The sequence below is a fragment of the Salvelinus alpinus genome, chromosome 25 (assembly GCF_045679555.1).
Source record: "Salvelinus alpinus chromosome 25, SLU_Salpinus.1, whole genome shotgun sequence".
Lineage (NCBI taxonomy): Eukaryota > Metazoa > Chordata > Actinopteri > Salmoniformes > Salmonidae > Salvelinus > Salvelinus alpinus.
This window is the reverse complement of record NC_092110.1, coordinates 30,321,801-30,336,096: the sequence shown is the minus strand read 5'-3', so window position 1 is coordinate 30,336,096 and position 14,296 is coordinate 30,321,801. Positions and strand designations below refer to the sequence as shown.

At 44.2% G+C, this 14,296-nt stretch overlaps 1 protein-coding gene across 1 annotated transcript; it reads right to left on the bottom strand.

Moving 5' to 3' along the window:
• Positions 1–12,537: 12,537 nt before the first annotated feature.
• LOC139553122 (uncharacterized) lies at positions 12,538–13,851 on the bottom strand. Its single transcript, XM_071365076.1, has 2 exons — positions 13,148–13,851; positions 12,538–12,759 (listed from the first exon to the last, which is right to left on the bottom strand). The coding sequence occupies exons 1-2, from the start codon at positions 13,842–13,844 to the stop codon at positions 12,743–12,745; spliced, it is 714 nt and encodes a 237-aa protein (XP_071221177.1). The 5' UTR covers positions 13,845–13,851; the 3' UTR covers positions 12,538–12,742.
• Positions 13,852–14,296: the final 445 nt, after the last annotated feature.

Genomic DNA, 14,296 nt, shown 5'->3' with positions numbered 1-14,296 from the left:
ACATCTTTCTGTGTACGTCTGTCTGCCTTTCCCTCTCCGTCTCTGTCTCGCTCTCTTCCACTAACCCACCCTTCCCCTTTTTCTGTCCATGAATTGTGAACTAAAGTTGGACTGCTTTGCATTATGTAGATGTGGAGTAGCACAGAAGTACCACAGAGCCTCTTTGTCGCTCTCTGACACGCCAGTCATGCAGACTGTGTTTGCTATTAAAAAAGTGATGGTTATCAGAATAGTAGAGCAAAGAGTTCTGAGATATTAGAATCCTCTTCTTTTAACCTGTATATTTTTAGCCAAGCTTCAGCTACACAGTGACATCATAATGTGTTCATGTTATATTCAGCTACTATCCGGTTAAGTTTCTCTCCCTGTACCGAAGTGCTACCTAAGACCTGGGATTAAATGAAAGGAGGCCAGGGAGCAGTGTTGCTCAAATTGCGGTCTGGGGACCAGCGCTGGTCCCTAGGATGATGCTGAGCGGTCCCTCAGATGGTCATCTGATTGACACTGATTTAATCAGATCTACAGTGTTAGTTAAATTTAAACCAAAGAGGAAGGACCTAAGCTTGCCTGTTCCTGGCACTGAAAACACCGTGCTGGTCCCTGAGAATTATAGTGTTATTCCATGGAGCTGAAACAGTGTAGTATTCCATCCGTCAGCTATCACTTCCAGGTGCTGTTTTCTTCCACTGTCAGCTCCACGTTCCCGTAATGGGATTATCAGGAATACTGCCCTAGGGAGGGATGGTGTGTGTGCGTGCACAAGTTTGTGTGTGTCTATACCAGTATATCATTTTGGTGGTCTGCTGTATGGCCATTGACGTCTGTGACCCCAGGGGTAATATGTGATTGTTTTTACTCTGCCGGCACTGGCCCTCCCTCTGGCAGCCGTATAGGTACACACACAGGCACAACACACACACAATAGTATTACTGAATGACCAAAGGTAATATTCAGCCTGGGGGAAGATAGAGATGAAAGGAGGAAAAGTGAAAGAGGAAGTGAGTTATGATGAGGAGTGTCTCAGACCTGATGCCAACATATGTCACACAGCTGGTCAAAAGGGAAAAGGCCAAAAGGCCAGACACCACACACGAGTCTAGGTGGTCTCTCGCTCCTTTTTCTCTCACTCTCCATCCCTCTATTTCTCCTGGGGCAGGTGGATACAGACCTGCCCTTTTCATAGTGTCCCTCTGTCTGTCGCTTTCTCTCTCCTCCTTCCCTCTCTCCATCCATCACTCACTCACCATTCCCATGTGTGAGGTATCAGTTATTGGCCGAAACAAAAATACATCTAAGTTGTACTTTTGGTTAGTCAGCACCCCTTTTCAGAGTGAACGTTACTCAGTTGTTCTTCAGAAACTAAAAGAAACTCAAAAAAGAGCTGAAATATTCAAACCGAAGTTTCAAGTTTTAAGTTTTAATGTCACGTGCACAAGTACAGTGAAATGCCTTTCTTGCAAACTGTAAACACAACAATGCCGTAATCAATTACAATGTAATACTTAAAAATAACATAAGGTAGAACAAAAAAACACACATAACAAAAAGTAAGTAAGCATACTATATATATATATATATAGGGTCAGTCAGTACCAGATTTACAACGTGCAGGGATACTTGAGTGATAGATATTTACATTTAAGTAATTTAGCAGAAGCTCTTATCCAGAGCAACTTACAGAGTGAGTGCATACATTTTCGTACTGGTCCGCTGTGGGAATCAAACCCTGGCGTTGCAAGCTTCATACTCTACCACCTGAGCTTCATACTCTACCACCTGAGCTCCATGCTCTACCACCTGAGCTCCATGCTCTACCACCTGAGCTCCATGCTCTACCAACTGAGCTCCATGCTCTACCACCTGAGCTCCATGCTCTACCACCTGAGCTCCATGCTCTACCACCTGAGCTCCATGCTCTACCAACTGAGCTCCATGCTCTACCACCTGAGCTCCATGCTCTACCAACTGAGCTCCATGCTCTACCAACTGAGCTCCATGCTCTACCACCTGAGCTCCATGCTCTACCACCTGAGCTCCATGCTCTACCACCTGAGCTCCATGCTCTACCACCTGAGCTCCATGCTCTACCACCTGAGCTCCATGCTCTACCAACTGAGCTCCATGCTCTACCACCTGAGCTCCATGCTCTACCAACTGAGCTCCATGCTCTACCACCTGAGCTCAATGCTCTACCACCTGAGCTCCATGCTCTACCATCTGAGCTCCATGCTCTACCACCTGAGCTCCATGCTCTACCAACTGAGCTCCATGCTCTACCAACTGAGCTCCATGCTCTACCACCTGAGCTCCATGCTCTACCAACTGAGCTCCATGCTCTACCAACTGAGCTCCATGCTCTACCACCTGAGCTCCATGCTCTACCAACTGAGCTCCATGCTCTACCAACTGAGCTCCATGCTCTATGCTCTACCAGTACATTCGGAAAGAAATCAGACCCTTTGACTTTTTCCACCTTTTGTTACATTACAGCCTTATTGTAAAATTAATTAAATATTTTTTCCCCCTCAATCTTCACATTAAAGCCCATTATGACAAAGCAAAAACAGGTTTTTAGAAATTATTATTTTTAATTAAATTTACATAAGTATTCAGACCCTTTACTCAGTACTTTGTTATAACGGCTTTGACAGCGATTACAGCCTCGAGTCTTCTTGGGTATGACGCTACAAGCTTGGTACACCTGTATTTGGGGAGTTTCTTCCATTCCTCTGCAGATCCTCTCAAGCTCTGTCAGGTTGGATGGGGAGCATCGCTGCACAGCTATTTTCAGGTCTCTCCAGAGATGTTTGATCGGGCTCTGGCTGGGCCACTCAAGGACATTCAGAGACTTGTCCCAAAGCCACTCCTGTGTTGTCGTGGCTGTGTGCTTAAGGTTGTTGTCCTGTTGGAAGGTGAACCTCCACTCCAGTCTGAGGTTCTGAGCAGTCTGGAGCAGGTTTTCATCAAGGATCTCTCTGCTCCGTTAATCTTTCCCTCAATACTGACTAGTCTCCCAGTCCCTGCTGCTGAAAAACATCCACACAGCCTGATGCTGCCCAACCATGTTTCACCGTTGGGATGGTGCCAGGTTTCCTCCAAACGTGGCGCTTGATATTCAGGCCAAAGAGTTCAATCTTGTTTTCATCAGACCAGAGAATCTTGTTTCTCATGGTCTGAGAGTCTTTAGGTGCCTTCTGGCAAACTCCAAGCGGACTGTCATGTGCCTTTTACTGAGGTGTGGCTTCCGTCTGACCACTTTACCATAAAGGCCTGATTGGTGGAGGGCTGCAGAGATGGTTGTCCTTCTGGAAGGTTCTCCCATCTCCACAGAGGAACTCTGGAGCTCTGTCAGAGTGACCATCGGGTTTTTGGTCTCCTCCCTGAAAAAGGCCCTTCTCCCCCGATTGCTCAGTTTGGCTGGGCGACCAGCTCTAGGAAGAGTCCGTGGTTCCAACTTCTTCCATTTAAGAATGATGGAGGCCCGTGTTCTTGGGGACCTTCAATGCTGCAGTCATTTTTTGGTACCCTTCCCCAGATCTGTGCCTCAACACAATCCTGTCTCGGAGCGCTACGAACAATTCCTTAAACCTCATGGCTTGGTTTTTACTCTGACATGCACTGTCAACTGTGGGACCTTATATAGACAGATGTGTGCCTTTCCAAATCATGTCCAATCACTTGAATTTACCACAGGTGGACTCCACAATCAAGTTGTAGAAACATCTCAAGGATGATCAAATCAAATCAAATTGTATTGGTCACATACACATGGTTAGCAGACGTTATTGTGAGTGTAGCGAAAGGCTTGCTCTTCTAGTTCAGACAGTGCTGTAATATCTAACAAGTAATATCTAACAATTCCACAACAACTACCTAATACACACAAATCTAAAGGGATGGAATAAGAATATGTACATATAAATATATGGATGATCGACGACCGAGCGGCATAGGTTAAGATGCAATAGATGGTATAATATACAGGATATACATATGAGATGAGTAATGCAAGATATGTAAACATTATTAAAGTGGCATTATTAAAGTGACTAGTGATCCATTTATTAAAGTGGCCAATGATTTCAAGTCTGTATGTAGACATCAGCCTCTCTGTGTTAGTGATGGCTGTTTAACAATCTGATAGCCTTGAGATAGAAGCTATTTCTCAGTCTCTTGGTCCCAGCTTTGATGCACCTGTATGGAAAACAGGATGCATCTGAGCTCAATTTCAGGTTTCATAGCAAAGGGTCTGAATACTTATGTAAATAAGGTATTTCTATTTTAGTTTGTAATACATTTGCAAAAATGTCTAAATACCGGTTTTCACTTTGTCATCATAGGGTATTGTGTGTAGCTTGATGAGGGAAAAAAATACTTCAATTTCAGAATAAGGCTGTAACATAACAAAATGTGTTAAAAGGGAAGTGGTCTGACTACTTTCCGAATGCGCTGTACATTCTCCCTTTCTCCCTCTCCCTCTGCCACTCCCTGTCTCCAGGGTGATAACCAATCCTCGCTCTGCAACTTTAATTAAACATGTTGATGCTCCTCTCTCGCTCTCTCTTTCCCTCCATCAGAATGTAACAGGTCCCATCGGATGATCCCTGTTTAAATCAGGATTTTCCTGTTTTTCACATCTCCACACACACATACCCCAGTGCATAATACACACACACCACTTTTCCGCTTCGATCCCATCCTAATTGGACATTCCTCCACACCAGTCCAGGATCATTTTGGCTTAATAACGAATAAATAAATACAATTACACATCCCACTCCTCCCTAAGGAGAGCCAAGTTATCCAAGGGACTAGCTGTGTGTGTGTGTGTGTGTGTGTGTGTGTGTGTGTGTGTGTGTGTGTGTGTGTGTGTGTGTGTGTGTGTGTGTGTGTGTGTGTGTGTGTGTGTGTGTGTGTGTGTGTGTGTGTGTGTGTGTGTGTGTGTGTGTGTGTGTGTGTGTGTGTGTGTGTGTGTGTATGTGTGTCTGTCTGTGTATTAATGTTATGCCAGGGGCAGTGTGAATCGTGTCTGATATTAAACTAATTGTATGGGGAAGAGGCTTCACAAAGTGGAGAAACAGCCCACTCACTCATTTCTAACAGAGATTGATGACAGCTTTGCACACTCTTGGCATACTCTCAACCAGCTTCATGAGGTAGTCACCTGGAATGCATTTCAATAAACAGGTGTGCCTTGTTAAAAGTTGATTTGTGGAATTTCTTTCCTTCTTAATGCGTTTGAGCCAATCAGTTGTGTTGTGACAAGGTAGGGGTGGTATTTTCTCTCTGTCAAATAATTCCAACAGAAATATCCTGTATGAGAAGTCCTAATGCTTTTGTCACTGACTCACAGCCTGAACAGAGCTAGCATTAGAATGTGACATTGATGATGTCATCTCAGCTCATATTACTAGGTTGGATGGAACGCACACACGCACCATAAATCCCAGTGTTTGCCAGGTCCTTATACTGAGGAAGTCCACTCCATGCTGGTTAGGGAAAGCTCTGAGTGGTGTCATTACACAGAGTCTATATCCTGCCTAATATAAAGTAGTACCAGTACAGTAAAAGTTGGGAAAAGCTTTCATGAGCGAACTCCTAATAAATCAGATTATTAGTATGATGTATCGCCTATTCATTTTCCCAGTATACTGGAGAACTCTCTGGCATATGTTTCAGCTCTTAGCTTTGTTTGACTACGGGAGGGAGCCAGTCAGAGAGAGATAGACATCTAGACTAACCATAGAGGTGCTGTCAAAACACAAACACACAGATATACACACAGACAGACAGACACACAGACAGACCCTTTATCTCAGTCCTGTCAGTAGTTACATGGTTACATGGTGTGGAATAAACCAGAGCGCACACAGGGAATGCTGGGATTTAAATTTGGAACCATCAGATTAAGTGTGTCCATAATCCTGTCTGTTCTACTGACCTCATATGCCTTCACACACACAGACACACAGACACACAGTCAGACACAAACACACAAACACAGACACACAGACACCCCAGTCAAACACACACACACAAACTGTTCTATTTACCCCATCAGTCTTCAGAGATATCCAATGATTTTTCTCTGTAAATATCAATATTACTGTACACAGGTTGACTACTGCTGTTATTGACCTGGCCCTGCCAATATGTAGCAGGTTATTGAGTCTATGTGATCTCTGTTCTGCTCTCTCAGTAAATCAAGGTGAGGACACTTCTAGAAGCATCCTTCCCTCATCCTGTAAGATTGTGCTTTTTATCTACACTGGATTTGTCCATTTTCTGAGTCTTTACCCAAAATATGCGTCTCCTCCTCTCATCTAAATCTCTCTTTTTCTTCCCCCCACATCTCATGACTTTCATCTCTCTCTCTCTCAGCTGATCGATAGGGTGATGACATTTTGCTAGAGAGTCTGTATTCTGCCACAGTATCAATACATTCATGAATATATTGAATGGAGTTTAAACGTTTAAAATCAGTATAGAATTAAAGTAGCTGCTCTCTCTATTCCTCTCCCTCTCTGGATCATTCATATTAATGTACATTTTCATTTTAGATGGAATACTGGTACTGTATGTGCTGAATGAAGATGGAAGTCTGCTTTGATGAAAGTGTGTGTGCACGGTAATTCATTTCCCCAGTACGCTGTATAGTGGTGGTTCAATGTGAGGTAGAAATTGGTGGGTTCCTTTTCTCAGGGCTGCCCCGTCGTGGCTGACTGATTTTCTCATTTCCAGGCTTAGAGGCTAATACAGTTTAGCGGTGCTTTCTCCTGCCTCTGTACTCTGACCTGACAGGTCTGTCTGTCAGGTTTAAGATGCTACACTCAGAAAGAAAGGTGCTATCTAGAACTTAAAGGGGTTCTTCGGCTGTCCCCATAAGGTAACCCTTTGAATAACCCTGTTGGGTTCCATAAAGGGTTCTACCTGGAACTACAAATGGTTCTCCTATGGGGGACAGCCAAAGAACCCTTTTGGAACCATTCTTTCTAATGAAGCAATACGACCCAAAGAGGTGTGGTATATGACCAATATACCACACCTAACGGATGTTCTTATGCACAGAGTGCCTGGATACAGCCCTTAGCCGTGGTATATTGGCCATATACCACAAACCCCCGAGGTGCCTTATTACTATTATAAACTGGTTACCAATGTAGTTATACTGAACAAAAATATAAACGCAACATGTAAAGTGTTGCTCCCATGTTTCATGAGCTGAAATAAAAGATCCCAGAAACGTTCCATTTGCACCAAAAGCTTATTTCTCTCAAACTTTGTGCACAAATTTGTTTACATCCCTGTTAGTGAGCATTTCTCCTTTGCCAAAATAATCTATCTGCCTGACAGGTGTGGCATATCAAGAAGCTGATTAAACAGCATGATCATCACAAGTTTTGAGGGAGCGTGCAATTGGCGTGCTGTTTACAGGTATGTCCACCAGGGCTGTTGCCAGAGTATTGAATATTCATTTCTCTACCATAAGCCTCCTCCAACGTCATTTTAGAGAATTTGGCAGTACATCCAACCGGCCTCACAACCGCAGACAACATGTAACCACGCCAGCCAAGGACCTCCACATCCGCCTTCTTCATCTGTGGGACCGTCTGAGGCCAGCCACCCGGGCAGCTGATGAAACTGAGGAGTATTTCTGTCTGTAATAAAGCCCTTTTGTGGAGAAAAAATCATTTGGATTGCCATGGCTGCGCACCTGCCCAGTCATGTGAAATCCATAGATTAGGACCTAATGAATTTATTTCAAAAAAATTAAATCAAATGTTATTTGTCACATGCACCGAATACAACAGGTGTAGACCTTACAGTGAAATGCTGACTTACAATGACCTATTTGCATGCTTCATAAACTTTTACTATGGCATTGATCGCACAACACACACGCACAGCTGTGTCTTACTATACTTGTGAGGACTTTTTGGGGACCAACAATTGATTTCCATTCAAATCCTATTTTCCTTAACCCCTAACCCCCACCTTAACCTTAAACCTAACCCGAATTCTAACCTTAAACCTAACCTAGCCTAAAACAGCATTTTTACAAGTGAGGACCGGCAAAATGTTCTCATTTCTCTGCATTTTTGTTTGTTTACTATTCTTTTGAGAATTTCTGGTACTCACAAGTATAGTAAATGTGTACACACACTGTTCACAGAGCTGCACTCTGTTTGATCTCACCTGACCAACCAGATGCTTTAAAATCTAGATAATAAAAAATCCCCACCATTATAATGAATCAGCTGGCTATTGAGTCCATTTATAGAGTTAAAACATCCTAAAACACACCCATTCACACGACACCATGAGCTCAGCACGATAGCATTTAGCATGTGTGTGTGTGTGTGTGTGTGTGTGTGTGTGTGACAGATGTTGCCATTACGTGTGTATCCTCACATCCAGATGTTTTGAGACACCTGACTGCAGTAGGAGAGAGGAGGATGGAGAGGAAAGCTGACTAGGCGCTCAACAATCCCCGTCCCCTGCTTTGCATTGGAGATTTTCTGTGAACATTGCATCTTTCCCCTTTTATCTAAAGTAGGCATTTGTATGCTTCATGACTGCCAGATCTTTTCATCCTATCATGGGGTTATTCAACTGTGTGTGTGTGTGTGTGTGTGTGTGTGTGTGTGTGTGTGTGTGTGTGTGTGTGTGTGTGTGTGTGTGTGTGTGTGTGTGTGTGTGTGTGTGTGTGTGTGTGTGTGTGTGTGTGTGTGTGTCCTCCACCCCCTAGCTCTCATTAAGAACAAACCACGGAGAGATCACCTAGGCAGCATTTACTTCCTGCTTTAATGTGGCTTTAATTCCTTTGATTTGCCCCTCTAGCTAGTTCATACCCTCACACACCCCAGCGTGGGCTTGGTAGCCACAGGTCAACAAACAAACACCACTGGGGCCAAGCTTCCTAACATCCAGGACCAATATACTAGACGTGTCAATTTACTTGTTTTCAATTTTTTTTTAAATTAGTTTATTTAGTAAATATTTTCTTAACTCTATTCATTGAACTGCTTTGTTGGTTAAGGGCTTGTAAGTAACGCTTCGAACACACCGACTGCGTCATTGCGTTTTGATCCACCAGAAGGACATTCATTTCCAATGGAAGGCTGCGTTTGCCTTGCAGCATTGCATTGCAGAGGCAGTTCCAGTACGTTCTGTGTGCTTAGACTTGACAGAAAGTAGCAAAATGTTAATGTTGAATTTTTGTTGCACACATATCCAGTAAAAAAATGTGGGATTACATTACATCCAGAGATGGTTAAAGTCCAGAAAGCACAGATCGGTGTGGGTGCAGAGATGGTTAAAGTCCAGAAAGCACAGGTTGTGTGGGTCCAGAGATGGTTAAAGTCCAGAAAGCACAGGTCGGTGTGGGTCCAGAGATGGTTAAAGCCCAGAAAGCACAGGTCTGTGTGGGTCCAGAGATGGTTAAAGTCCAGAAAGCACAGGTCTGTGTGGTTCCAGAGATGGTTCAATTCCCGAAAGCAGGCAGGGGAGTTCCATCGTCTCATTCAAGAGCTTCGACTGTTTGGAGAGGAATTCTGAAGTTACTTTCGTCTGGACCGAAGCCAGTTCGATCACGTGCTCCAGATGGTTGGAGCCAGGATCGCCCGGATGGATACCAACTACCGGGAGTCCATCAGCCCAGTTGAACGCCTGGCGATTTGTCTCCGGTAAGAAAGATACATTCTAGTACATTTTTAAAGCCTTTGATACCATAATTGATTGATATTTGATAAAAACAATGTATGTGCAACCTAGCTAGCTTAAGGGCTAATAGTCCCTACTTGACATCAGATGTACTTTTACAGAATGTTCATTAGGACTATAGCTTTTCCCAAAGTTGGTTTATAATCCTTTTTTAATTATGCAATGTTACCAAATTAAAAGGAAGTTGAGGTGCCCTGATGAAGGTAGGCTAGTCTTCTCCAGGACCCATTGTTGTTCAACACAGTTACAGTCATTCATTACATTCTTATTGGACTCACATACACTCTTAGAGAAAAAGGTTCCAAAAGTGTCCTTCTGCTGTCCCCATAGGATAACCATTTTGGTTCCAGGTATAACCCTTTGGGGAAAATGTTATACATGGAACCCAATAAGGTTCTACTTGGAACCAAAAGGGGTACTACCTGGAACCAAAAAGGGATCTCCTATGGGGACGGCCGATAGTACCTGTCACGCCCTGAACATAGTAAGCTGTTTTTTCTCTGTGTTGGTTGGGGCGTGATGGTGACTTGGGTGGGTTATCTAGGTGAATTTGTATGTCTATGGTGGCAGCTGTTTATCGTTGTCTCTGATTGGGGATCATATTTAGGCAGCCATTTCCCTTTTGTGTTTGTGGGATCATGTCTTTGTTTAGTTGCCTCTCTGCACTATTTGTATAGCTTCACGGTTCGTTAGTTGAGTTTGTGGTTCATTCATTAAAGAGAATGTACGCAGACAACGCTACACCTTGGTCTCTCTCATACGACGATCGTGACAGTACCATTCTTTCTAAGAGTAGAGTTGGCCTGGGCTACAGTTTATTGATATAGTCATAGACTGAATTGTACTGTTTCAAGGCATTGTTAATGATGGTTGATGAGTATTACAATATAATTAGTAGAGCATAATAAACTGTAATGAGGTAGCTATATGAGTAGATAGAATATGTGGGTGTGTAATTCAAGTTACACACAATATTGATCATTATTTTGAATTATATTTCAGATTCTTGGCACCATAGGATTCAGCTTCCGAGTTGGACGGTCCACGGTGGCAGGCATTGTCCCCTCTGTGGCACAAGCCATTTGGGACTGTCTGGTTGGTGAATACATGCCTGTCCCCAAGGAGGAAGACTGGAGGGCCATCGCTGCCGAGTTCCTGGAGAGGTGGAATTTCCCCAACTGTCTTGGCTCCATTGACGGGAAACATGTAGTAATCCAGGCTCCACCGTGCTCAGGTTCGCAATTCTACAACTACAAGGGTACATATTCAGTTGTACTCTTGGCTGTAGTAGATGCCATCTACTGTTTCCGTGTTGTCGATGTTGGTGCTTACGGCAAGGGAAGTGATGGCGGGCACTTCAGGATGGCACCCTGGAGATTCCACCACCTGCATCACTCCCTGGGGCTGAAGACCTGGAACCTGTTCCCCACGTCTTCGTCGGCGACGAGGCCTTCCCTTTAAGACCCAACCTCATGAGGCCCTACGCTGGACGCCAGCTGCCATTGCCAAAGCCTGTAAGGATCTTTAACAAACGATTGTCCAGGGCAAGGTTAGTTGTTGAATGCACCTTTGGGATTCTGGCAGCCCGGTGGAGAATGTATTGGAGAGTGCTTGGTCTCAGCCCCAAATGACGATGCCTGCGTTAAGGCCACATGTGTTCTCCACAACTACCTGCGGAGGTCATTCCAGGAGCCGCTCCAGATGGAGATGGGCACGCCAAATGGTCACCTACCTGATGTCACCAGGGCAGGTGCCAACAACGCCCCCAGACAGGCACTCCAGGTGAGGGAGAAGCTGACCACCTACTTCTCATCACCAGCAGGTGAAGTCCCATGGCAGTATGCCGTGGAGTGAAACAGCTCTTTTAAGAGCCCCATAACACAAAGGTTATTTTAAGAACCATCCACCATTGTCCATAAAATTGCATTTTTCCCCAGATTACTTTATGTATCATTGTCTCTCTTCAATTGGAAGTTATATTTAAGTGACATTTGGGAGTAAAGACCACACCTTAAAACCTCTTCCCTCTCCCATTAACGTCAGTATTATACACACCTGGCATGGTACATCAGGTGAGCGGGAGCACTAATTAAGGTTATACGACATACATACAGTATGATAACAAAAGGAAAGGGTACCTAGGGTCCATACAAATATGACAGTTTACCACCATGTTCACTGGCCTGACAAAATACAGGTGGGAAGAGAATGTGTTTTTACTTTCATCTTGTCTGCAAAGGTGCAGGGAAGAAATAAGCAGATTAAGTCTAAATGAGATATTAATGAACAACTGAAACAACTGACTATGAAAACATTATAGTTTAATAAGTATTCAAGTACAGGAAAGAACATGATAGGTATGTGTGTAGTAAAAATGTTTAAAAAAATAATAATATTGAAAGAGGTGTGTGTGCGTATAAAAAAAAAAGAATGTGTAGCCTGTAATCTGTAAGAGAACAAGAGCATGTATTTTTGGCACAACTGCAGACAGATACAGGGACTACTCATAAAGCCTAGACGTAGTAGGGGAACTTCAGACATGGCCATACAGAGAGAGAGGGCAGGGCACTGGAGATCTGAGGCACAGAGAGGAGTGGAGGAGAGGTGTGTGTGTGTCTCTGAAAAAAATTAACTAATGTGTAGCCATAACACAGCTAAACAAACCAATGGCCCCTGGATGTCATGGACCAGTCGATGGAACATAACTTCACAAAAAAATTTAACACACTGGTTTTCAAGTGGTTTTAAATTAAAGAAATATATTCAACTTTAGTCTCGTAAGAGACCAACAAGAGCATCTGTGGATTCTCCGGTGTATTAGTTTCAATTCTGTCAATTCAGAAACCTATGTAACACTAATAATGAATGCTATCCTAAGACTTTATAAACAAATGACTGTATGAATTGACTGAATTTAAAGGGAACTGACGTGTGTGAAAAGAAAGGTACAATGAGGGAGGTCAAAACAACACCCAGACAACTCCTCTCCTCTTCCTGTCCTTCCTGTGAGCTGGTCGGCTAAATGGACTCTATCTCTGGAAGGGAAGAGAAAAACAACACATACAAGCTTAACATAATATGACACCATAAAAGGTGAGATTTATGTTCACTAAATACTGCTTGTATAGTGTAGTTAGAGGCATAAATATTGGAACAGTGCGGTAAAGTTGGTAATACTCGCTGTTTACTCATGGAATTTGTATTTATCAAAAGATGAATATGACAGGCAAATATTCAGATAGCAAACTGTTGTTTTGGGATATTTTCTAACCTAGAAACAACAGCTATACATTTGCTTCATATTAATACTTTGATCTGAAATACCAATTAACCTACATGAGTATACTGTAAAAATGACCTACTTTACTTCACTGTCGCAACACTTATGACACTACCTGTGATGTAGAGAAAAACATTTTTTACCATTGAACTCGGCTTGGAAAAGCAGCTGATACATTTGAACCTTGACTGCTGCTTGTCTTTGCTGAGGCAGCCTCTTCAGTGTTGGCACCAGGCTCATGGCAAAGAGGGTCTCTTCATCCTCCTTCCTGTGAGCATCAGGTTGGGCTGCATCCCTCTCGACGGCTTGGAGGAGCCTCTGCTGAAATGAGTTGAGTGGATCTGGGAGCTGGTACCTCCGATGACGCCTGGTGTGACGTTGTTCCTTTTCGTTTCTCTCTCTGTTTCTCTCCACGGCCACATCCTGTTCAACGAGGTCCTCAGTGGTCACTTCCGTGAGGTTCATAATAATCTCAGGTGGTCCCAGATCCAGAGGTGCTTCCTCCATTTCATCATCTTCCATGGCTGCACCGGTGGTGGTCATACTTGTGGATGTTGTAGAGGGTCTCGCTGCACCGGTGGTGGTCATACTTGTAGATGTTGTAGAGGGTCTCGCTGCACCGGTGGTGGTCATACTTGTAGATGTTGTAGAGGGTCTCGCTGCACCGGTGGTGGTCATACTTGTGGATGATGTAGACGTTGTAGAGGGTCTCGCTGCACCGGTGGTGGTCATACTCGTGGATGATGTAGACGTTGTAGAGGGTCTCGCTGCACCGGTGGTGGTCATACTCGTGGATGATGTAGACGTTGTAGAGGGTCTCGCTGCACCGGTGGTGGTCATACTCGTGGATGATGTAGACGTTGTAGAGGGTCTCGCTGCACCGGTGGTGGTCATACTCGTGGATGATGTAGACGTTGTAGAGGGTCTCGCTGCACCGGTGGTGGTCATACTCGTGGATGATGTAGACGTTGTAGAGGGTCTCGCTGCACCGGTGGTGGTCATACTCGTGGATGATGTAGACGTTGTAGAGGGTCTCGCTGCACCGGTGGTGGTCATACTCGTGGATGATGTAGACGTTGTAGAGGGTCTCGCTGCACCGGTGGTGGTCATACTCGTGGATGATGTAGACGTTGTAGAGGGTCTCGCTGCACCGGTGGTGGTCATACTCGTGGATGATGTAGACGTTGTAGAGGATCTCGCTGCACCGGTGGTGGTCATACTCGTGGAGGATGTAGACGTTGTAGAGGGTCTCGCTGCACCGGTGGTGGTCATACTCGTGGATGATGTAGACG

What these genes read in the sequence shown, in the direction of transcription:
- LOC139553122 (XM_071365076.1), bottom strand. Translation starts at nt 13,844, where the DNA reads ATGACCACCACCGGTGCAGCGAGACCCTCTACAACGTCTACATCATCC.